The sequence below is a fragment of the Panthera tigris genome, chromosome B1 (genome assembly GCF_018350195.1).
Source record: "Panthera tigris isolate Pti1 chromosome B1, P.tigris_Pti1_mat1.1, whole genome shotgun sequence".
NCBI lineage: Eukaryota > Metazoa > Chordata > Mammalia > Carnivora > Felidae > Panthera > Panthera tigris.
In genome coordinates this window covers 76,358,419-76,385,794 of record NC_056663.1, presented here as the reverse complement: position 1 = coordinate 76,385,794, position 27,376 = coordinate 76,358,419, and the positions used below count along the sequence as shown (strand labels likewise).

Genomic DNA, 27,376 nt, shown 5'->3' with positions numbered 1-27,376 from the left:
GCCACTATCATGACTATTATAGGCTTGTAGTAGAATACTTTAAAATCACAAAGTAGGAATCCCTCAATATTGTTATTTTTTCTTTCAAGATTATTTTGGCTATGCAAGTCTATATGAATTTTAAGAATAAACAATTTTTAAAGTACTTTGTGTTGTATGGAAACCAATTTGATAATACATTTCCTATTAAAATAAATAAATAAATAAAGTATTTGTAAAATCTCCATGTCCTTTTCAGTATAATTTTTCATTCTCAAATTGAAACTTTCCATCAACTTAATTTTATTCTATGGTCTAAGATTCCATGAAAAATAGGGGCATTCAAAAATTATTAAGTTATAACGGGGCACCTGGGTGGCTCAGTCGGTGAAGTGTCCAACTCACGATTACAGATCAGGTCATAAGTCCAGAGTCATGAGATCAAGCCCTGTGTCAGGCTCCACACTGAGCATGGAGCATGGTTAAAATTCTCTCCCACTGCCCCTCTCCCCCACTCGTGCTCTGTAATAAATAAACAAACTAATGTTAAAACAAAACTATTTGTATTGTTATCACTCCTCTCTCTGATGTCATATCAACTTATTATGTCAGCAAGTTGTATTTAAAAATGTAAGAGAAGGTAAAGAATACAAAAGCATATACATTTGGAAGATTAACCTAATAAGAATTTTAAATTGCCTCATCAACCACACATCATACACAAATAAAATATTATCAATAAAAAACCTTAAATACTAACAGTTTATATACAATGATTTGAAAACTATACTAGGATTTTTATTGGCTGTTCATATAAGAACTCATTAATATTGTAAAAAAACGACCATTTGAGACATCTAAAATTAGCAATCTTTAGGTAGATGCTCACAATTTATTACAAAGACTACATTACCTATAAAAAGTGCTTTCTGCAGTAATGGAGAATGAGCATTGAGTTAGAAACATGATACCCTCTGAAGACAGATATGTGGCTCAGTGGTATCAGTAAACACATTCTCAAAAAACTACTTCTATCAATAAATGTCCTACATACAAATATAATTGAGTAACTTTCTAAATAAGGTAGTGTAAAATAACAGACATAAGATTTATTTCTTCTGTTTGACATTATTCTATGTTATAACCAAAAGATTTATTAAATTCTATGGTAATTAGCCCAACTTATAGTTCTGTGTAAATGCTTAGACCTATGCTTAGCAAACACAGATATCTGAAATTTTACATCATTACAAACAATCTAGTCTGATATTCTAAGAAACAAAAATCTAAATGCCCTACAAATCACTAGAAGAAAGTCACTTAGGGTAATCACATATGTGAGCTACATCAGATTTTTATTTAGATTAGCATTTTAGATTACTATAGAGAATTCAGTAAGAAAGTAAACCATTCAGTGTATAAATGCCAAATCCTGCCTGCAAAATAACACTTTAAAAGACTTAAAACTAGGTGGATGCCTTACGTTTTACGCGTGAAGAAACACAAATGAACAGAAAAGGCCAACAAATTTTTCAGCAGCTGGAAATGTTAAATTTAATTACTGAAAAGAAATCATGCAGAGAAGCTGGCTGACAAACAAGATTTACAGTGAATGCAGGAAGTCATGTCAAAGTATCAAGATCATTTTCAGTAGCCACTGATAAACAGAAACCCAGGTTCAAGGAATGTATGGATAATATAGATTATCCCAAAAACTGAAATTTTGAACAGCATGAAAACAGAGCATGCTGTTAGCCCAACAACAAGAAAGTATGTTTTTTTTTAAAAAAAAACATTTAAACAGAAGATTTGTTATTACTCTGATAAAAGTTTAGTTTATATAGAATATGAACATCAAAATAAGCAATGCCATTTTTCAGTAATTAGAAAAAACAATTAAAGCACTATTGAGAGTAAATGAATATGCTGTGAATAATTCCTGTTAAAAAAAATAATGATTGGAGAATTTTATTTGGCTCTGTATAACAGATCTCTGACACAAAAATTTTATTTATTCTACAACTTGGAATTTCAGTGCTTAAAAGAGATAAATATAGATACATACATAAATATATAGATACATTAACACAGATACACATATGGATAAATAATACTGCATTGTATTGATATACCACATTTTCTTTATCCATTCATCAGTTAATGAACATTTGGGTTAATTCCACTTTTGGTAATTATGAATAATGCAGCTATGAACATTCCTGTTCAAGGTTTTGTGTGGACATGTTTTCAATACCCTTGGATATATACCTACGAGTAGAATCACTGGATCATAGAGTAACTCTCTTTTTTAAACATCTGAGGAACTGCCAAACCATATTCCAAAGTGCCTATACCATTTAATATTCACACCATTAGCATATGAGGGTTCTAATTTCATTACATCTTCACCAACTCATGTTATTAGCTGGCTTTTTTATTATAACCTTCCTGGTGTTTTGAAGTAGTATCTCATTGTGGTTTCAGTTCTCATTTCCTTAATAACTAAAGAAGTTGAGCATCTTTTCATGTGCTTAATATTGGCCATTTGTCTATTACCCTTGGAGAAATACCTATTCAAATCCTCTACCTATTTTTAAATTGTGTTATTATGTCTTCTGATCTATCTATCTACCTACCTACCTACCTACCTACCTATGTTATAAGTATTTGAAAATCAGCAGTCAGTTCCTATTCACACTGTCTATAGATTTTTGAAACTGATGACAGGTACACAGGTAACCAATTTATACAGCTTACTTGGGGCTTCTTCACCTACTTTATATCTTCTACATAATAGCACACAAATAAGCATGAGACATCCCTTATTCCATTAACCTTGACTCTTTCGTTGAACCTGGTGTCAATGCACACATTGGAAGTTGCTATCTCCTTATGGTAACTTTATCGGTATCTTTGAGTGCCCAAGGGACATGCTTCTTGAAGTCCACTCTATGGATTTGCTTATGAATACTGATTTGTGTATTCCCTGTTCACTACCCTACTGATGGCAGAACAGTCCTTCTCTCCACCCTTCTTTGCAAAAGCCATTCTACTGAACTCAGGTTGGCAAGGAAGAGCATGAGGTATACTAAGAGAAGAAAAGAAGCAAGGTGAATAAAAATTTCCATGTTGCCTGGAGGCAGAACAAGAGAAGTCCCTCTTAATTGCTGAACTCTAAAAGTTATTTCTATATTTCAGATACCAAACCCTTACTACATATAAGATTTGCAAATATGTTCTTTCTTTCTAAAGGTTAACTTTTCTTTCTTCCCAGTATATTTTAAATCCCAAACACTGTTAATTTTTATTAAAGTCCAATTTATCTATTTTTTCATTGGTTGTGATTATTAGTTTTAAAATCTAGAAGACAGGAAGAATTACTATGACTATGACAAAAAGGAACATAAGCAGGGGCAGGCAATATGTAATTCAGGTTGGAACACATAAATTATTATTTTTTATCTTTCTGAATGAACTGTAGTATGCAATCTATGACTTTTTCACCCAAAATTGTAGTTATCATTTAAAAAAAACAGTTTTATTTAAAAATATAAACCGTTACTTCCCCAGTGACATTCTAAACTTTGACAATATTCATGCATTAATTATAACCACAAAGCAATTTTGAAACGTATTTTTTTTAAGTTTATTTATTTTGACAGTGGGGTTAAGGGGCAGCGAGAGAAAGGGAAAGAGAGAATCCCAAGCAGGCTCGCACTTTCAGCACAGAGAGCAATGTGGAGCTCAATCCCACAAACCATGAGAATCATGACCTGAGCCAAAATCAAGAGTCAGATGTTTAACTGACTGAGCCACCCAAGTCCCATAGAATCTTTTATTTTAAAAATTAGACTAAGGGACGCCTGGGTGGCTCAGTTGGTTAAGCTCCCAACTGCGGCTCAGGTCATGATCTCTTGATTCCTGGGTTCGAGCCCCACATCTGGCTCTGTGCCACAGCTCAGAGCCTGGAGCCCACTTCAGATTCTGTGTCTCTGTCTCTCTGCCTCTCCCCCTCTCTGTGTTCTGTCTCTCCCTCTCTCTCTCAAAAATAAACAAACGTTAAAAATGTTTAAATTTAATTAATTAAAGTTAAAATTAACAGCATAGGTACATTAATGATTTCTCAATGCTCCATAAAGTGGATCTGCCACTATTTACTGAATTGTCCATTAATTTTTGGACATTATGACATTTACCAATATTTTTCTGTTATATTTATTATGGTGACATTTTCAAGGATGTAAATGTTTTGTGCTAAATTATTTACATAAAAAATTCAAAATAAAAGTTAAGTCAAAGATAGGCCTCCTTTTAAAGATCTTTCCAAAACAACTGTACTCATGGCTCCTGCATGGCTCATATAAGCATCTGACTCTTGATTCAGCTCAAGTCATGATCTCGAGGTCATGAGATCAAGCCCTCTGCCAAACCTGGAGATTCCTTGGGATTCTCTCATTCCCTCTCTTTCTGTCCCTACCCCACTCACACTCTCTCTCTCAAATTAAAAACCACACAAAACAAAAAAAAAATAACTGTACTCAAGTAATGTTACAAGTAACATGTCCATTCAATTTTCCAAACAGCTTACTAGCATCCAGGTATAAAAAGAATAGTTGTCACCTTATTTTGCATTTTCCATAACTGACAAGCCATACTTTGTTTCCAATCTCCATCTTCCCCTCACTTATTTCTATTTTTATATATTTAAGTATTATTACATCATATCTCATTCAAATGGTTTCCTAAATTTATTTTCAGTTTTCGTGTTTGTTATTTTGGTCACACAAGTGTCTACAATGATGAATTAATAAATCTATTCTTCTTAGATTGTCTGGTATTTTGGAACTCTGTAAAACTACTTGTTGAAAACAACCTGTTGCTGTTATGTGTCAGATACCTAATACAATTTCCACATTTAATTTTCATAAAGCTAATCATGCATTACTGAACATCTTGAAGAACAACCTAGTATAGTTATCATTTCAAATTGGACAGATATCATTTCTCTCAGTCCTTTAGAACTCCCCAGTGGAAATTTTACCATGATTATACATCAGGGTAATGTGGTTTAATTAATTTATTAATTTTAAAAAAGCTTTAAATAAAAACACAAAATGAATGTAAAAGGAGAGAAAAACATAGCTATCCAAAGACGTTACTGAATTAGAAAACAATTAAGTCAAACATTCAAAAAATAAGTCCAACAAAAACCTCCATCTGGTAAGATTTACCCATGTAATATAAGCGAATCTAAAAAAAATTAGTAATATAGAGCATTATTATAGATTACCATAATTAAAATTTTGTAATCCTAATAAAGTAAAATAGAAAATTCAGTAGACACCTACAGACATACATATCAACAAAATGCACACTAAAAAATTATAACTGTAGCATTTTTCATAATACCAGGAGAAAAGGAAAAACATAAATGTTTAAGTATGGAATCTAGCATTATAATAAATATACCAAGAGTATAGTACACAAAAATACAATTACTGTATAAAGTAAGAAAAATAAGGAATCTCAGTAAAAGCTGATAATGCTAAGATACACTTTTAAGTTAAAAACAGCTGGTGCAAAAAAAAGTATGTACACTATGCATTCATCTGTGTAAAAAGACATGGCGTATTTGTATTCCCTATATTGACTATCTCTGGGAAAATAGCCAAAGAACTGATAATACAGATTCCCAAGGGAAAAGGCTGCAATGAAGTTTTTCCTATAACCACTTTTGTGTAGTTAGAAATATGAATATATTAGCAATATTTTAAAAGCTAATAAAAAACTCACAGGGATGTTGGCATCTTAATAGAATACACAAAACTTGAGAATCTATTGCTCCACTCCTAACAATGACAAAATACAAATAAATAAAAAAGAACCAAACTCCAGAAAGTAACTATCCTTTTGTAGAAGAGAACAGACCCTCAGCTATTTTTATCTCCAGAAGAGCTACAACTTGAATGACTTGAAAACATTATGCTAATAAAAGAAATCATCATAAAACACCACATATTATATGATACCGTGATTCCAATTACATGAAATGGTGAGAAAGGCCAAATCTGTAGAGACAGAAATTAGATAAATAATTGTCTAAATTTGTAAATATTGGTGGCTGGTAATAGGTAGAGGATTTCTTTTAGGATAATAAAAATCGTGATGATGGTCTGACTCTGAATGTACTAAAAGCCAAGGAATTGCACATTAAGATGGGTTAACTATATGGTCTGTGAATTGTAGCTCATTAGTTTTTACTTCATGCAGTATGGAACGTTTAACTTTTCTTTAAGTTTTGGTTGATCCAACTTAAAAAAAAATTAAGACACTAAATGACTAATTTATTATAATGTACAGTCCCTGAATGGATCATTTTCAGGACAAGTAGCTGTTAATGACATTTTTACATAAAAAGGCAAATTGGAATGTAGGCTAGATATCAGAGATAGTAGTAAATTATAACTTTTTATAAATAGTAATGATGTAATCATGTAGAGAAATATCCTCAGGTTTGAGAAATTCATACTGAGGTATTAAGTGGTCATTAGTCACATGGTCTATAATTTACTTTAAAACACTTCAGTAAAAAAACAAGGCATACATGGCAAAATGTTACAACTGTTAAGTCTAACTGAGGAGTCTTCATTATACTTCTACTTTTATATATTTATTTAAACTTAATACTGAAAAGTTTTTACTTTTCACACAACTTAAAAAAAATGTTGCATTAGCTTAATGACTGTGATGAGAAAAAGGAAAAATGTATGGAACACAAGAGAATCATTTGAAAGAAGCCTTAACAGGCAAGACTAATATCATAAAAAGAAAGCCTCATTTAACAACAACAACAATAAAATGATATTGGAAAAGCTGGCTAAAGTATTTGATAATATCAAAATAGAGACTTTTACAATGCAAAGAAAAATATCTGAGATATTTTAAAAACTAAAACTGAGGTTTATATCCATAGCAAATGTTGAAGAACATTTAAATGATCTTGAAATGAGAAAAAACCTCAGCCTAGAAATAATGAAAACAATGATAAAGGAAATCCTTTGAATTATATTATATTAAATTTTAAATGACTATAAATGTATAATAAACATGACAGTAAATAAATTATGGGGAAACATACTATAACAAATAAAGGTTAATACCTATAAAATATAAAGCCACTGTATAGAAAGAAAATAATCATTAAGAAAATAACAAACATTTATTTTCTTTGCATAAGCAATGGAAATAATAGATATTTAAAAGAATAAAACTCATAATGAAGCACTGTTGAAGCTCATTAGTAATAAAAATCATGTGGACTATAAAACAAGAGTTCATAAGCTTTTACTTATCAAACTTAAAACTATTCAATTATGGGAGTAGTGCAGTGAAATGGAAAAAGTGTATGAGATGAAAAGTTTTCAAAAGAAATTTCTTAGTATGAATTAACATACTCACAAGAACTCAAACTCTGATACCAGATTTTCACTTAAATGAACTCAGCCTACTTAAAAAATGAGAAATGCAAATAAAAATTTATTAACATTGATATTCTTCAAAATTTTGTTTATAATAGAAGAAATATAGAATTTAAGTATCTATGAATAAAAACTATTAAAATTACTTATTACACGTTTGTATCAGGAAACATCACACAGTTATTACAAATCATGTTTTCAAAAAATATCTCATAATGGCAAACCGCACATAAATTATTTTCATATCAGATTTTACATATATATTGTAAATATTTATTTTTGAGACAGAAAGAGAGCACAAGCAGGGGAGAGACAGAGAGAAAAGGGAGAGAGAATTTCTAGCAGGCTCTGAGCTGTCAGCACAAAGCCCGACACAGGGCTCAAACTCACAAACTGTGAGATCATGACCTGAGCTGATAACAAGAGTAGGATGTTTAACCAACTGAGCCACCCAGGCACCCAAGATTTTTAATATTTTTAAATATTGAAGTATAACTAACAATGTTATATTATTTTCAGGTGTACTACACATTGGCTTAACAATTCTATACACTGCGCCAAGCTCACCATGATAAGTGCACTCACCATCTGTCACCATATAGTCAATAAAATGTTAATGACTATATTTTCTATGCTATACTTTACATCTCTGTGACTTATTTATTTCATAAATGAAAATTTACTCCTCTTGATCCCCTTCATCTGTTTCACTGATCCCCAACCATCTACTCCCTGACAACCACTACTTTGTTCTCTGTGTTTAAGAGCCTGTTTCCTGGTTTGCTTTTTCATTTGTTTCTTAGATTCTGCAAAAAAGAGACATCACATGGTAATTTTCTTTCTCTGACTTATTTCACATTGAATAATCCCCTCTTTGTTGCAAATAGCAAAATTTCACTCCTAAATATATACCTGGGGCACCTGGTTGGCTCATTCAGTTAAAGCATCTGACTCTTGATTTCAGCTCAGATCGTTATTTTCACGGTTCATGGGTTTGAGCCCATGAACTCCACGCTGACAGCACAGAGCCTACTTGGGATTCTCTCTCTCCCTCTCTCTCTACCCCTCTCCCACCCACTCCCTCTGTCTCAAAATAAGTAAATAAATATTTATGTGTATACACATACACACACATACGTGTGTGTGCACGTGCACACACAAACACACACACACACACACACACCTTTGTCCATATATGAAAAATCTACAGTTGACATAATACTCAGTGGTAAAAAAACTGACAGCCTTTCCTCCTAAGATCAGGAACAAGAAAAAGATATTCACTCTCACCATTTTAATTTAACACAATACTGGAAGTCTTACCCACGGCAATCACACAACAAGAATAAAGAAGAGTCATCCACACTGGTAAGGAAGAAGTTAAACTGTCACTCTTTGCAGATGGCATGATACTATATATACAAAACCTAAAGAATCCTCCAAAAACTACTAGAACTATTCAATAAAAGAACTGAGTAAAGTTGCAGCATAAAAAATTAATACCCAGGAATTGGTAATGTCTCTATACACTAATAACGAGGTAGCAGGAGAGAAATTAAGAAAACAATCCCATTTACAATTGAATAAAAAGAATAAAACTCCTAGGAATAAAACCAACCAAGAAGGTGAAAGACCTGTACTCTGAAAACTGTAAACACTATTGAAAGAAATTCAAGGTGACATACACAAATGGAAAGATACTTCAAAACCATGGATTAGAAGAATTAATATGGTTAAAATGTCCATAATACCCAACACAATCTATGGATTCAGTGCAATCCTTATCAAAATACTAATAAGCATTTTTCATAGAACCAGAACAAATAATACTAAAATTTGCATAGAACTACAAAAGACCCCAAAAAGCCAAAGCAATCTTGAGAAAGAACAACAAAGCTGAAGGCATCACAATCCCAGATTTCAAAATATGCTACAAAGCTGTAGTAATCAAAACAGTATGGTACTGGCACAAACAGACATACAGATCTGTGAAGCAGAAGAGAGCCCAGAAATAAACCCATGCTTATATGGTCAATTAATCTATGACAAAGGAAGCAAGAATATATACAACAAAGCAAAGACATTCTCTTCAACAAATGGTGTTGGGAAAACTGGCAATTATATGCAAAAGAATGACTACACTATTATCTTACACCATACACAAAAATAAACCTAAGATGGATTAAAGACCTGCATGTAAACCTAAAACTCCTGGAAAAGAACATAAGTGGTAATTTCTTTCAAATGGTCTTAGCAACATTTTTCTAGATATGTCTCCTAAGGCAAGGGAAACAAAAGCAACAATAAACTACTGGGACTACACCAAAATAAGGAGCTTTCACACAGCTAAGGAAATCATTAATGCAATCTACTGAATGGGAGAAGATATCTGCAAATGCTATGCCCAATAAGGGGTTAATATCCAAAATATATAAAGAACATATACAACTCTATACCAAACAAACAAACAAAAACAGACTAAAAAATGGGCAGAGGACCTGAACAGACAGACATTTTTCCAAAGAAGACATACATGTTGGCTTTCCAAAGAAGCCAACAGACATATGAAAAAATGCTGGACATCACTATTCATCAGGGATATGCAAATCAAATCAGAATGAGATATCACCTTATAGTATCAGAATAGCTAAAATGATAAAGACAAGAAAAAACAAGTGTTGACAATAACATGAAGAAAAAGGAACCCTCAGGCTTGGAGAAAACTGCGTTGTTGGTGAAAATGCAAATCGGTACAACTACTATGGAAAACAGTATGGAGGTTCCACAAAAAATTAAGAATAGAAATATCATATGATCCAGTAATTCCACTATTGGGTATTTACTCAAAAAAAAAAAAGCTAATATGAAAAGTTATGTGCACCCCTATGTTTACCACAGCATTATTTACATTAGCGAATATATGGAAGCAACCAAAGTGTCCATAAATAGGTAATGTTAAATTTTTTGAAAGTATCCTTAGGAGTCTAATTTGGTCAGTGGCAACATTCAGTAAATGAGTAGATTAGTATATGGGTATTTTAAAAAGACAACAGGATATACACAGGACTGTTAAATACTTTTGCAACCTCTGTTAAGACTAAAATTTTTTAAGTTACAATTTAAAAAGAAAACAAATGTAGATAAACAGATTAAAGCAAGACAATAAATATTCCTTTAAATTTTTCATTATTTTCTAAGGTTTCTATAAAAAACACATATCACTTTTATAATTAGAAACATAAACATTTATTTTAAATAAAATAAATGACATTAATCCCAAAAATTCAAATACTGAAAAGGTAAGTAGGATAATTCATGAAAATCAACCTTAAAACCGGTAGTTTAAGTCTCTATTATTACATTTTAATTATGTTTCCTATACTTTCAGAACTGCAAAGTATATGTTAAATAATGTATTATTTTAACAGCAAAAACTTCATGATGCCATAAGGATATGAAGACACAGGTTACCCTGTTATGACACCTGGGTTCTGGTTCAAAACCATCAGTTTCCTAGCTATGTGACCAACACCAAATCCCATTCGTTCAATCCGTCCTACATAGTTAACAGATCTGTTGTGGTGCCAAAATGAGAAAATGTATGTTAAATCACCTAATAGATGGTGTTAGGCCACAAAACAACACAGTCATAACTTTCTTTTAGATTACATGAATTCAAATCCTAGCTTTACCACTTACTAGCTGTATGACCTAGAACAAATCACCTTACCTGTCTGCGCTTCAGGTTTCCTTATCTGTATAAAGTACCTCAAAAGATTACTATAAAAATCTACTTTATTCTTGGTATAGACTTAGATAAATATATGGTACTATATAAGGGTTTCTCAATTTTTAAACATTTTAAAGTACTGGATGGCTCAGTCAGTTGAGTGCCCGACAGCACAGGTCATGATCTCACAGTTTTGTGACTTTGAGCCCCAAATCAGTCTCTCTGCTGTAAGCACAGAGCCTGCTTTGGATCCTCTGCCTCCCTCTCTCTCTGCCCCTATCATGCTCGTGCTTTCTCTCCCTCTGTCAAAAGTAGATATACATGAAATCCTCAAAAGACATTAGCCAACCGGATCCAACAATACATTAAAAAAATTATTCACCATGACCAAATGGGATTTATATCTGGGATGAAGGGCTGGTTCAATATTCACAAAACAATCAATGTGATTCATCACATCAATAAAAGAAAGGACAAGAACCACATGATCCTCTCAATAGATGCAGAAAAAGCATTTGACAAAACATAGCATCTTTTCTTGATAAAAACCCTCAAGAAAGTAGGGATAGAAGGATCATACCTCGAGATCATAAAAGACATATATGAACAACCCAACGCCAATATCATCCTCAAGGGAGAAAAACTGAGAGCTTTCCCCCTAGGTCAGGAACAAGACAGGGATGTCCACTCTTACCACTGTTATTCAACATAGAATTGAAGTCTTTGCCTCAGCAATCAGACAACACAAAGGAATAAAAGGCATCCAAATTGGCCAGGAGGAGGTCAAACTTTCACTCTCCGCAGATGACATAATACTTTATACAGAAAACCCAAAAGATTCCACCAAAAAACTGCTAGCACTGATCTATGAATTCAGCAAAGTTGCAGGATATAAAATCAATGCACAGAAATCGATTGCATTCGTATACACCAACAATGAAGCAACAGAAAGTGAAATCAAGGAATCGATCCCATTTACAACTGCACCAAAAACTATAAAATACCTAGGAATAAATCTAACCAAAGAGGTGAAAAATCTATCCAAACTATAGAGAAAGCTTATGAAAGAAACCGAAGAAGACACAAAAAACATGGAAAAATATTCCATACTCCTGGATAGGAAGAACAAATATTGCTAAAATGTCAATACTACCCAAAGCAATCTACATATTCAGTGCAATACCTATCAAATTAACACTATCTTTCTTCACAGAGCTAGAACAAACAATCCTAAAATTTGTTTGGAACCAGAAAAGACCCCAATAGCCAAAGCAATCATGAAAGAGAAACTGAGGCTGGAGGCATCAGAATCCCAGACTTCAAGCTGTATTACAAAGTTGTAATCATTAAGGCAGTATGGTACTGGCCCAAAAACAGACACTCAGATCAATGGAATGGAATAGAAAACTCAGAAGTGGACCCACAAACATACGGCCAACTAGTCTTTGGCAAAGCAGGAAAGAACATCCAATGGAATAAAGATAGTCTCTTCAGCAAGTGATGCTGGGAACACTGGACAGCGAAATGCGAGAAGAATGAACCTGAACCACTTTCTTACACCATACACAAAAATAAACTCAAAATCATGAAAGACCTCAATGTAAGACAGGAAGCCATCAAAATCCTTGAGAGGAAAGCAGGCAAAAACCTCTCTGACCTTGGCTGCAGCAACTTCTTACTCAACACATCTCTGGAGGCCAGGGAAAGATATCCAGATGGCCAACTGACACATGAAAACATGCTCAACATCACTCATCATCAGGGAAATACAAATCAAAACCACAATGAGAATACCACCTCACACCTGTCAGAATGGCTAACATTAACAACTCAGGCAACAACAGATGTTGGCGAGGATGCGGAGAAAGAGGATCTCTATTGCATTGGTGGTAGGAATGCAAGATGGTGCAGCCACTCTGGAAAACAGTATGGAGGTTCCTCAAAAAACTAAAAATAGAACTACCCTACAACCCAACAATTGCACTACTAGGCATTTATCCAAGGGATACAGGTGTGCTGTTTCGAAGGGGTACATGCACCCTCATGTTTATAGCAGCACTATCAACAATAGCCAAAGTATTAAAGAGCCCACATGTCCATCGATGGATGAATGGATGAAAAAGAGGTGGTATATCTATACAATGGAATATTTCTTGGCATCAAATAGAATGAAATCTTGCCATTTGCAACTATGTGGATGGAACTAGAGGGTATTATGCTAAGTGAAATTAGAGGAAGACAAAAATCATATGACTTCACTCATATGAGGACTTTAAGAGACAAAACAGATGAACATAAGGGAAGAGAAGCAAAAATAATATAAAAAAAGGGAAGGGGACAAAACATACATGGAGAACAAATAGAGGGTTACTGGAGGGATGGTGGGAGGGGAGATGGGCTAAATGGGTGAGGGACATTAGGAATAAACTCCTGAAATCATCACTGCACTATATGCTAACTTGGATGTAAATTTTTAAAAATTAAAGAAAAAAAAGTAAATATACATGAAATTTTTTTTAATTTAAAATGCTGAACTGGCAAAAAAAGTTCTCTTTTTATTAAAAAATTTTTTGCTAATGTGAAAATATATTTAAATCCTTCATCTAAAAGAAAAATATACAGATCTCTATATAAAGAATTAATCAAGCCTTATCATGGGATATTTTTCAAAATAACATTTGTTTTTAACACTTCAAATTAGCTTATTGGCCACTAGTTTGCAGTTTCACTGAAGCTAATAAGAAGTGAGTTCTGTACAGTAGATGAAACTCAAAGCAACATCAGTCAAAAGGACATTAAGAAATTCTTACTTGAAGTGGATTTTAACTTACAAAGAGTCCTAAAAATTAAATTGTTATATAACAATCTTGATCAAGTTTTCCAGATATGTTATGAATTTGAATAAACTAAACTTTGAAAGATAATTTTTTTAATAAAAATGGTGCAAACTGTACACCTAATACATATACCAATCATATTTACAAAACAGGGTCTAATGTTTTGCACAAAATGATTTTTTTTAACTTTTTTTTTTTTTTTTTTTTTTGAGACAGAGAGAGACAGAGCATGAATGGGGGAGGGGCAGAGAGAAAGGGAGACACAGAATCAGAAGCAGGCTCCGAGCCATCAGCCCAGAGCCCGACGCGGGGCTCGAACCCACGGACCGCGAGATCGTGACCTGAGCCGAAGTCGGACGCCCAACCGACTGAGCCACCCAGGCGCCCCTGCACAAAATGATTTTTAATAAGCATTCCTCCACAACTATAAAATTAAAAAATAAAGCTAAGATGTACCCCTAATCAATGATGTCATGACACTCAAGGAACATCTACCTAAATCAAAATCAGATGTCAAGGATATCCCACTCAAATGATAATCACACAATGAACTAAAGAGGTATATTTCAGATCTACACTGTCACCAATACCCTGATAATAAATGAAACAAGTCAGCTGTTTTACAATCATAAATGGTATATAAATACATGACAACATCTCTTTGTTGCATGAGAAAGTAACTAGCAGTAGGTAAAGTTCAGCCATTAGAATATAAGTGGTCTAGGACAAAATATGCGTCTTGTAGAGCATTATTTAAGAGTTAAGATCAATACAGTTAGAAATATATCAAACATGAGTACGTCTCAATTAATCAGGGTTTTTATGGTATAAAAAATGGGAATTATTTTTCTATTGAAATAAAGGCTAGTATGTAAAAAATACATCTTTGGTCTCTTAAAACTGAATCTCACATAGAACAGGTGAACAAATATATACATATTCTCTATTAAAATTTAAGTAATGATAAAATTTGTTAAGAAATACTTGTTTTTATTTAGGTATTTTATTGTCATGCTTTAAAATATTACCATATAATACAGCAAATTTCAGAGCAAGATGATAAAGATTAAAATAAAAAACTACTAGAGAAAACATAAAACTAAATAGCTCAGAATAAAGCTGCTGTGTTTGCCAAAGATTAAATTCTATTTACACATTCTATAATGTGAACCAAATACATAGATCTCAGATTAAGAGATAAATTACCTATATCTGGATTCTACTTTTAACTCTGGGTTATCTTCTTTTATGCTGTTTCCTCATTCATAAAATGAGATATCATAGTTCTACCTCAGGGCTTTACTGTAAGGATTAAATTAGTTAAAACTTACAAAGCACCCATGAGAGTTCCTCACACAACTTAAGGACTCAGGCAGTATTAGCTACTCTTGTCACCATTATCCTTCATCTGAACTGTGGGCATACACACAAGCATGGACACACACACTGCATCAAATCAGTTTAATCTTTTGCAAAGCACAATGTTTTATAAGTATTTTTACTCTTTTCAATTCCGTATGTTTTCTCCTTCCTCATTCTCTCTCATTCATGCACATAAGAACACATATAACACCACCACCATCATCAAGAATTCAAACAACAACAACAACAAAGAATTAAAAGAATGAACTACAAGCTCAACCCAGAGTTACAAAGTAACTTCTCCATAAGCAATTAGAAAGGACATTAAGAGATAAGTTCCAGGTTAGGATGGTAGGTTGAATAGGCAATTAAATTTTTTTTTCTTTTCAATTTTTAATTGAAAAGAATTGAAAAAAATTTCAATTCTTAAAATATTAGCAAACAAAGAAATTTTTTTGAACAAAAAAATTAATTAAAATAACTAAACAACAAAAGAAACGTAACATAAAGCACCAAACATTAAATAATTGGTTGCCATGAACATAATAAACATACTGGAACTAGAACTAAGGGTGCAGCAAAGTTTAGTTCTTAACCATGTCTCATGTGCTGAAAGCAATAATGTTAAGTTGACAAAATTCCAAGAATTTTTTTTAGTGTCTTCATATATGGAGACAAAGAAACTGAGCAGGTATCATCATTCTCTGCATCTTCTAATTGAAGATGCTGGAGAAACCTACAGGGCAAAAATAGGTGAAGCAAGGAAGCAAAAAGTAGCGCTAATTTCCCAGGACAGAAGGAGACTCAAGATTACTCTCTGAAATGATGGATAATGATTCAAAACCTAAACACATTTTTCCCTGGTGAGATTTTTCCATAGCTTCTAATAAGCTGGAACAAACTTGGCAAAAGATACGTAAAATCTTACAAAAGAAAGCAAAACTTGGGTGTGCTAAAAAAGCCTCCTCAGGACACCTGGGTGGCTTAGTCAGTTAAGTGTCCATCTCTTGATTTTGGCTCAGGTCATGATCTCATGGTTTCAGCTCAGGTCATGATCTCATGGTTCATGGGATTGAGCCCCATGTAGGACTCTGCATTAAGGGCACAAAGACTGCTTGGGATTCTTTCTCTGCCCTTCCCCACCCTGTCTCCCAAAATAAATAAACTTTAAAAAAAAAAGCCTCCTAATCTATTTCAAAGAGCTCCCTCCATATCTTTATGGTAAGTGATACAATACTGGGCAAATATCACATTGCAAAAATCAAACTGTAGCTCAGAGAGGGGAAAAATTAGCATTACATACAGTGGACAGAAGGGAAGAAGTCATTATGACATTCTGTTGGTTTAGACCTGTCTAAATATCTGTCTGGGCAAGACATTCTAAGCATGAACAAGATGAAAACTAAAAGCATTGCAGTGATGCAAACATATATCACCAATCAATGAATAAAAACACAAGCTAAATAATAAAATATTTACATAAAACTGGAAGATTCTATACAAATAACAATGAATCCTAAGAGAATATAACAAAAAGTAAAAGGAAATACTCCATGATTATTTTCTTCTAATGAACAACGTAACAAAAATATAACTGAAACACACACAAGGTTAAAATAAGTGAATAAGATAAAGAGAAAAGCTGAAGACCAAAATAAAACAAAGAATAAAACATTATCATTACAGACAAATAAACTACAAATATCAAGGACAATATGTAACACTAAAAATTTAATTACTGATGGCGAAAGATCAAAGAAAGTAAAAGAACAAGGAACTGACATGAAACACAAAAAGAAATATCTAACATAAATCTCGTTGCTAAAGAAAAAAAATAAAATAGAAAACATTTAATTTGAAAAACTGAAGGAAAAATATAAATTTGCAAATAATAACAAAAGACCATATTCTAGGAAGACTGGATGAATAGGTATTCAATATTGAGCCACACTGCTGTTAAGGAAAGAAATTTCATGGGCAAATAAAGAAATCTCAGACAGAAGAGAAGGAAATAATTGATACGGATAATATCAGACTGGCCTCAAACTTCTCTGAAAGAACATTTAAAGCTAGAAGACAAAGAAGGAATGTCTACAAAGTTCTAAAGGAACGCAAGGGTTAACCAAGAATATAAAACTCATCAAGAAGTCATTCAAATATAAAGACACCTGGGAGGCTCAGTTGGTTGAGCACGTGACTCTTGATCTTAGCTCAGGTCATGATCTCACAGTGTGTGGGTTCTAGACCCACATTAGGCTCTCGTAGCATGGAGCCTGCTTGGGATTCTGTCTCTCCCTCTCTCTCTCTCAAAATAAATAAATAAACTTAAAAAATAAAATAAAAAGACGGCAAGCAAATGTTCTTAAACATGAAAAAGTTTTCAGTTTACAGAGAAAGTGAATCCTTGTGGGGAAAAAAAGTGATGAAAACTAGCCAATTAAGAAATGAGTCTGAAGAAAGAGCCTGTAATTAAGAAATTGTGACTAATAAAGGGGAGTATTGAAATCACTTAAATATTTTCAATCACTTAAGTAATATTAGAATTGTGATTAGAAAACATGAATGTTATATATTTGGACAATATGAAAATTAAAGTAGAACTTTAAAAATTGGGAGGTAAAGACAAAAACAATGGAAAAAATATAAGAGGACGAATGCCCTCAGCTTTCATAACAGGTTGTGAATTGAAATGCAATTTAAAAAACAATGACATGAATAAAGCTCATTTTTAAAAAATGAGCCATCAACCATTTAATCTTTTCATAATTTATTGACCTGTTCTTTAAGAAAGTACTGTGGCTTTTTTGTTGTTGTTATGGAAACATTTCTTTCCCTTTTTCCTCAGTTTTAACTTTGTTGAAGTTTACATGCAATGCTGCAATAAACAGCCTAGTATGTATATCCTTATATACTAGTACTTTTATTTCCAAAAGATATATTGACCCAATAGGATTACTGGGTAAATGAGTATTTGTGTGTGTGTGTAATTATCAAAATACATATGACCATACTATACTGTCTTATAATAACACTTAAAATGTGCATTTCCACTAAAAATATACACAAATACTACTGCCCATCTCCCCATCTCCTTCAGCAGTACATCACTCTATTTACTTATCACTTTTTACTAAGTGTAGAGAAATGAAAAATCATGATTTCTGTAATTTATATTTCCTTAGAAGTTTTTTTAATTAATATTTTATATGTTAATTGGTTATAAGTAACCAATATGTTACTGGTTACTTACATTCTTCAGTGCAATTCCTATTCAAATCCTCTGAGTATGTGTCTCTGGGTTACTTTTCTTTCATCATTTCATAAAAATTATTAATAGAGTAAACATATTATCATTCTTCCCATGTTCCATGATGTATTCACATGCTGCTGGCATCTTTCCTCAGTTTAATATAATGTGTAGTAATAGATGTGCACTTTTATACTTTCCTTTTTTTTTTTATTTTTTTAAATTTATTTTTGGGAGAGAGAGAGAGAGAGAGAGACAGAGCATGAGTGGGGGAGGGCAGAGAGAAAGGGAGACACAGAATCCAAAGCAGACTCCAGGCTCTCTAAGCTGTCAGCACAGAGACCAACGCAGGGCTCGAACTCACAGTGAGATCATGACCTGAGCTGAAGTCAGATGCTTAACCAAGTGAGCAACCCAAGTGCCCCTTACTTTTATACTTTCTAAGTGACAGTCTTAATTAGAAAATTCTCTCATATGTCTTAGATCCACTTTTCCAGTTTTCCAAATATTTTCCTAAAATATATACTATGTCATCTTTCATCCTTTTTTTCATTATTCCATAGAGGAGATTTTTTTGTATATGCTATCTTTTATAGTATCAATAAGTACTGTTTATCTCAAAAGGCAAGCTCAAAACTCTTTTTTCGTAATTCTTACAGATATGTTAAACCATTTATTTTCCCATATGAATTGGATATTTGGATATTTTTAAAGGGATATTTAAGTTCCAAATTACTCCGCTGTTTTCCTGATGAATGGTATGCTAATGCATATTGTATTGAATTTACATATTTGAGAAAAACTGACATTTTTGTGTCACTAAAATTTTCTACTTTTGACTATAAAGGACATTATGGAGACAACTGAGAAGACATGAGTAAGGTCTGTAGATTAGTGTTATAACGAATGTTACGTTTCTGATTTGATATCTATGTAGAATGTACAGAACTCTATGAATTAAACCAGAGAATGGACGTAGGAAATTCTCACTGAAGGAATTAGAAACAGAAGATTACTACAAATTCAACCTGCTCTCAAATTCATAAAAACAAAGAAAAAGTGGGAGAAATGCAAATATAACACAATTTTAAGCATCACAGAATCCAGGAGAATGGTAAACAGGAATTTTTGTATTACTCTTACAATTTTTCTATTAGTATCAATTTATTTCAAAATAAAAGAATGATTCTCTAGCTCTGTCTCTCACACATAAACACACACAGAGCAACATGTACAACCCAGCATAGAATGACGTTCCAGTAGTTTACATTTTGTTTACTATTAAGCTTTTATATTTGTTTCAAATAGTTATATGTGCATTCTTATAGAAACTGACCCAAAACATTATTTTTATCTTAAAATTTTTTTATGTTTATTTATATTTTTGAGGGAGAGAGAGAGACAGAGCATGAGTGGGGGAGGGGCAGAAAAAGAGGGAAACACAGAATCAAAGCAGGCTCCAGGCTCCAAGCTGTCAGCACAGAGCATGACATGGGGCTCAAACTCGTGAACCTCGAGATCATGACCTGAGCCAAAGTTGGATGCTCAATCAACTGAGCCACCCAGGCACCCCAACATTATTTTTATCTTAACTATAAACAGATCATACTACTGATTTCCATTCTTAGTGACTACTGCTTACTAGTCATCAAAGAAATGATACTAATTTTTTTACATATTTATCATATCCAATAATTTTACCAAAGTCCCTGTTGATTCTGATAAAAAAGTGTTCAAGAATCTCTTAGTTTTTCCTGGATCATAGCATTAGCACCAAAACATCAAAAAATGGTAAATAATGATGATAGTAGCTATCACACTTTTTTTCCTGATTTTAATAAAAATGATTTCACCATTTAAAATGATGTTCAGTAAAGTCTTTATCATATTCAGACTTTTACCAAATATATTTTTTTCTCAGAGTTTTCTTAGGGTTGGCTGCTAAAATTTATCATATACTTATTTCTACATTTATTGATACCTTTATATGATTTTTCTATAATTTATTGATATAATTTATTTCATAGGTAAGTATCTTAATATTAAACACTCTTTGGATTGCGCAAGTAAATTCTAACTGGTCACAGTACATGATTTTTTCATTATTGTTAAATTGTTGGCTCAAGTTTTAGTTAAAACTTTGTACTCATATTCTTAAATGAAATTGGTCTCCTAGAATTTATTTTTCCAGTATCTCCTTCATGTTGTGACAGTTGTGTAACATGTCGTGGGAGTGCATTGTTTTTAATGCATCAGAAGAATATAAGCAACATTTGAATTACCTGCTCTTAACACTTTCCAAAACACCCAGATGGTGCTTTTTAAACTTTTTTCTAACTCTTAGCAAATGTTCTTGCCAAATCTTCTACTTCACCTTAGGTGTACATTTTGGTAATTTATATACCACAACACCATTAATTTCCTCTATGAATTCACATTTGTTACATGTGTTCAGAAGCAACTGCCAAGAAAAGCAGCGGTCTCACGATGAGTCTGTCACTTGTTCCCCCTGTGAAGACTCACAAAGAAAGCTGTATGTTCATTTCCTCATTTACAAAGAGCAGCATGGTCACAAACCTCCAGGGTAAAAGAAACTTCATGCCTCTGCATTTCAGCTTCTCCCTAGAACCTGGAAGATCTTATCTCCACCATAGCAGTTTTCATTTCTGCTTGGTTGTCATTTCTGGTTAACTAGCTCTGCCTTGCCCAGAGAGGGCAAAAGTCCTTCCCTAATTCACTTTATTGGAAAACTACCAGAGCCAAAATGTGCTCACATGGTTAAGATGAGGTCAACCAAACACAGAAGCTGCCGTGAGCAACTTGTGGGAAAAAAAGGAGTTGAGACCAGAGGGCTATGGAGACTTGTAGTATCTTCCCAGAATCCCCCAAGACTCTCGAAAATTAATTTTTAATTTTTTGATGATATATGTTTGCTTAGACCATCTTACCGATGCAGTTTCCCATGATTACCATTAGAAATGGCAATTTGCTCACACCAACCACATGTTTAACCTACCTCAAATTCTGCATGTCTGTGAATATCCTCTGCTCGTTGCCTGCTCAGGATAAATTCAGCTTCATTTGCTACTCTTACTAGATGATCCTTCATTGTTTGACTAAGCAACCTATAAAGAGATTAATATTGTCAAATAAGTAAATGTGTACATACTTAAGACATATGATGGTTCACTGCTCAAAGTTGATGTATCTTGTTATGTGGAGAAGAATGTTTATACTCTTCTTCTGTCATCATACCCAATGAAGTACCATTACTTCACACTAAATAATTAAAGGATATAGCAACAAAAGTTACCCTTCTGGCAAAAGCAGAATAGCTTTTATCCAACTAGCTATCCAAGAAAAACAACTAAAAATACCGTATCAAATTTGTGTTTTAATCTTTTTAAAGGTATTGGAAAATTTACAAGGCAGCCACAAAGTAAGGAGCCAAGATCCTAGAGAAGAAAGCACACAGAAGACATTCAGCATGATTTTTTTCACTGAACCATTTACTTTCCACAGGTGGAACTAGAGAAGCTAAACAGATTTATCAGTCTTACAGAGCTACGGAGACAAAAATTAAATGTTATGACCTGTCAAGGCAGAAGGATCCTAGTAGATTATCCAGGCTTACAGAAGGAACATAAGTATACCATAGGAAACAGAAAATAGACCAGTCTTTAAAAACACTAAAACAGACTCTCAAACAACACTATACTGATTTATACATAAGTGGGAGCCAAAACGCTAAACAAAAATTTCAGAATCTCATAAGGTGAGGAGAAAAAGAAATAGAAATACCAATGCATGAGAACTAAATTCCAGGCAAACTGGAAATAGGGCAAACTCTCACAAAGATTGAAAAACTCCAGCCTTGGGGCACCTGGGTAGCTCAGGTGGTTGAGGGCCTGACTTGACCGAGGGCATGATCTCATGGTTTGTGAATTCAAGCCTCATATCAGGCTCACTGCTGTCAGCCTGTCAGCCTAGAGCCCACTTCAGATCCTCTATCCCCCTCCCCCACCCCCTCCCCAGGTGTGCTCTCCCAAAAAACAAACAAACAAAAAACCCAAAAAACTCCATCTTGAATCAGGTCAGTCTTAAATTAACATAATCAGTACCTAATTTAACTGCTAATCAGAAATCAAAAGGAAATCTCTAGAGAAAGATATTATCACTTAGAGACTTATATTTACCCCTGCCATTTTAAATATAATTTCCAACAATCACCAAGTAACCAACAATAAATGAAGGAAAAACAAATAGAAGTCAACTCAGAAAATCAAGATACTAAAATTTCATATCTAAACACTGAAACAGGGGCACCTGGGTGGCTCAGTCAGCTAAGCGTCCGACTTCAGCTCAGGTAATGATTTCACAGTTTGTGGGTTCGAGCCCCGCATTGGGCTCTGTGCTGTCAGCTCAGACTCTGGAGCCTGCTACAGATTCTGTGTCTCCCTCTCTCTCTCTGCCCCTCCCTGGCCTGTGCTCATGCTTGCTCACTCTCTCTCTAAAAAGTAAATTAAAAAAAACTGTAAAAAAATTAAACACCAAAATAAACGTAGTTATGGTTCAGGACAACAGATTCTAAGAAAAAGAACTCCAGTAGAGACTAGAAACTTAAACCACTGAACAAAACAAACATGAAATTAAGAACAGATTTACCAATTTACTAAACTCAAAGAAGTACTTAACCAAAGAATAGGTCAATGACAACTAAACGGAAGCATGGTAAGAAAAATAATGAAAACTTGACAAAATAAATAACAGACATACAGACCAAGGCAAAAAGGTCTAACATAAGTGTATCTGGAGTAAAGAAAGAAGTCAAATAGTGCAAAACGAGCAATATTTGAAGAGATACTACGCAACATTTTTTGAAAACTAGGGAAGGGGCACATGGGTGGCTTAGTCAGTCAGGCATCCAACTCTTGGTTTCATCTCAGGTTATGATCTCACAGTTTTGTGGGTTAGAGCCCCACCTCAGACTCTGTGCTGAGAGTACAGAGCCTGCTTGGAATTCTCTCTCTCCCTCTCTCTCTGCCGCTCCCCCACTTATGCTGTCTCTGTCTCTCTCAAAATAAATAAATAGCTTAACAAAAAAAAAGAAAGAAAGAAAAAGAAAACTGGGGAAAAAACTATTAAGCCATACACTGAAGTGCTACAACCTCCAAACAGGATCAAAGAGTACTACATCTATTCGTATCATAATAAAATTGTCAAAGGAAAAAAATCTTAATAGCAGACAGAGGGAGAGAAAAAGCAGAACAGGTAAGGACACCTACTTGGTTTCAAAAGAGCATGAAGACTGATGGAAGACAAATAAGAATGCAATGACCTCTTTCAGATGCCAAATCAAAATGGCAGCTAAGAATTCCATATCCAGAACCATCTTTTAATAATAAAAGTGAAAGTACCTAGAATATACCACGTGAAGAGTCTATTTTCTGAACTCCCCTTACCTGCCTAGAAGCACAGACTACCAAAAGAATTCAACTGTCACAAATCCTTCCAATGAAGACTGTGAAGTTGTGCAACCAGGGAAGAATGACTCTTATTATCTAGAAACTTAAAAAGTCAGCACGTGGATAGGAAATTGCCTAAAAGGACATTGTCACAAAACTATCCTATCTCCTAAGGGTCCATTTATCTTTCCTAAAAGTTATTTGTTTTTCCCTAAGTGTCCTTCTTCCTAAAACCTCAAAATATAATATAACCTCTTTCTTGAGTCACATTTTTCTATGAATTCTCTCCAACATACATGAATTAAAAAAACTCGTCTTTTCTCTTATCAATTTGTCTTTTGTCAGTTTGATTCACAGGCCCTCAACGAAAGAACCTAAGAGGATAGGGGAAAAAATGTTTCCTCTCATGCAAAAGCAAAATAAGCATATTTAATGGCAAAACAGACAGAAATTGTCACTAGACAAATGGGTCACTCCCACATTAAACGTTGTTTTTCAGACAGAAGGTAAATAATATCAGATGGATGTAACACAAGGCAGTAAAAAACAAAACAGGGGCACTTGGGTGGCTTAGTTGGTTAAATGTCCAACTTCCACTCAGATCATGATCTCACAGTTACTTTAGAGCCTGGAGCATGCTTCAGAATCTGTGTCTCCTAGTATCTCTCTGCCCCTTCCCCACTAATGCTCTTGTGTGCGTGCTCCCTCTCTCTCTCTCTCTCTCTCTCTCTCTAAAAAATAAATAAAAACATTTTTAAAATTTTTAAAAAAGAAAAAAGAAAAACTCAACATGGGTAAATCTAAAAAGAATACTGAATGTTTACACCAATCAGAATAACTTCTAAAATTCAACAATACCATTATGTTAAAATATTTAATAGCACTCAAAACAAGACAAATTAAAAGGAATTAGTGTTGTAATGTTCTTTAATTATCCATGAATTGGTGAAAGAACCAATTTATTTAAGATGTTAACAACTCTAATATCCATGTTTCAATCTGGGTAACCACTAAAGATATCTAAAATAATTAACAACCAATATGCTAATAGGAAAAAACCAAATTGAAAAAACAAATTTAGCTCAAAAGAAAGGAAAAAAAGAAAAAAGGAACATGCAAAACATACAGCAAATAAAAGGACAGACAATAAGAGGATAAGCTTTAACCTAAATACATCAGGAATATATAGAAAGCAGATTTAATGATACAATTACTGTCAAGTAGATTTTAAGTATGTCATATCATTAAACTGTAACACAATTTCACTAAAAGGTTGCACAAATGTTGAAAGTCATTTTTTCAGAAAAGATAAATAATAAAAAAAAGTGTGAAAGAAGATTATATATCTTTATTAATATAAGAAAAAGATAGGGGTGCCTGGGTAGTTAATCACTTGAGTGTCCGACCTCAGCTCAGATAACAACCTTACGGTTCTTGAATATGAGCCACACATAGGGCTTTCTGCTGTCAATGCAGAGACAGCTTCAGATCCTATGTCCTCCTCTCTCTTAGCCTCTCCCCACCCCCCTCAAAAATAAACATTTAAAAAATATATGTAAAAAAAAGACTGCTTTAAGAAATTTTATTAGAGATAAATAGATACTTCAAATGATAAGATGAATGATCTAGACAGAAAATCATAACTTTGAGATTCTAAATTTGTATGTTCCCAAGAATATGATATACTACTAGCTATAAAAGATATAAAGCCACACCATATTTTAACAATGTGATTACAAACCCTGATGAAACGGACAGATTTTTCACATACATCCACTAAATGAAGAATGAATATTCTTATCATTTAAATATGGATCATATACACAAACAGACAAAATGTGGGGTGACAAAGAAATCTATAATGAATTTCAAAGGAAGAAATCATACAGAGTATGTTCTCTGACACAATAGAACCAATCTAGAAAAAATAAAATAGAACATTCTGTGCAAAAACTCTAGGATGGCCTCCAACTTTCCCAGCTTTCTGATATCTTCAGCCTTATGTAATCCTCTCAATTAGATTTTGTATAGGAGCTATGGCATGCCAAAGCAGTAAAACATGGAAACACTGAAGACATATCATTTCCATTATTATATTAAGTATGATTCAAATTTTCATCTTACTAGCAGACTCTTCTTACTGACTCTTCATCCTGATGGCATAGCTCATGAATTCTGCCATGTTACAGCTACTCTATGAAGTAGCTCATGTAGCAAGAAACTCAGTGCAGCCCTCAGACAACCATCAGCAAGGAACTGGAAATCAGTCGCAGCAACTCACAAAGAACTCAATCCTGCCAACAACCAGATAAACTTAGAAGAAAACACTTCCCCAGTCAAATATCAAATGAGACTGCAGCCCAAAAATACCTTAACCTTTTAAGAGAATCTGAAGCAGAGGGGCCAGACAAGCCATGCCCAGAGTCCTAACCAACACAGACTATGAGATAATAAATGTTTGTTGCTTTAAGGCCAAATTCTGCTAATACTGTTGACACAGCAATACATGATAACATTTCTTCCCATCAATATTTGAAAAACAAAGGAATACACTGCTAAATAACCCATGCACCAAAGAAAACATGACAATGGAAATTAGAAAATACTTTGAAATAAAAGATAATGAAAACAACAAATTAAAACATGTGGGATTAAGAACAAATATTGTTAAAATGTCGATACCATCCAAAGCAATCTACATATTCCATGCAATACCTATCAAAATAACACCAGCATTCATTCTTCAAAGATCTAGAACAAACAATCCTAAAACTTATATGGAACCAGAAAAGACCCCAAACAGCCAAAGTAATCTTGAAAAAAACAAAACAAAACAAAACAAAGCAGTAGGCATCACAATCCCAGACTTCAAGCTATACTACAAAGCTGTAATCATCAAGACAGTATGGTACTGGCACAAGAACAGACACTCAGATCAATGGAACAGAATAGAGAACCCAGAAATGGACCCACAAACGTATGACCAACTAATCTTTGACAAAGCAGGAAAGAATATCCAATGGAATAAAGACAGTCTCTTCAGCAAGTGGTGCTGGGAAAACTGGACATGCAGAACATTGAACCTGGACCACTTTCATACACCATACACAAAAATAAACTCAAAATGGATGAAAGACCTCAATGTAAGACAGGAAGCCATCAAAATCTTTGAGAGGAAAGCAGGCAAAAACCTCTTTGATCTTGGCCGCAGCAACTTCTTACTCAACATGTCTCCAGAGGCAAGGGAAACAAAAAGCAAAAATGAACTATGGGGACAT

At 33.6% G+C, this 27,376-nt stretch overlaps 1 protein-coding gene across 3 annotated transcripts in view; it reads right to left on the bottom strand.

Moving 5' to 3' along the window:
• The window catches only part of LRBA (LPS responsive beige-like anchor protein), a 781,201-nt gene that overhangs the window by 436,756 nt on the left and 317,069 nt on the right, over nucleotides 1-27,376 (bottom strand). For all 3 annotated transcript variants that reach the window (XM_042983782.1, XM_042983784.1, XM_042983783.1), the window contains one exon: nucleotides 21,650-21,758. In XM_042983782.1, coding sequence (XP_042839716.1) covers nucleotides 21,650-21,758 — 109 coding nt within the window. The remainder of the gene's footprint in view (nucleotides 1-21,649; nucleotides 21,759-27,376) is intronic.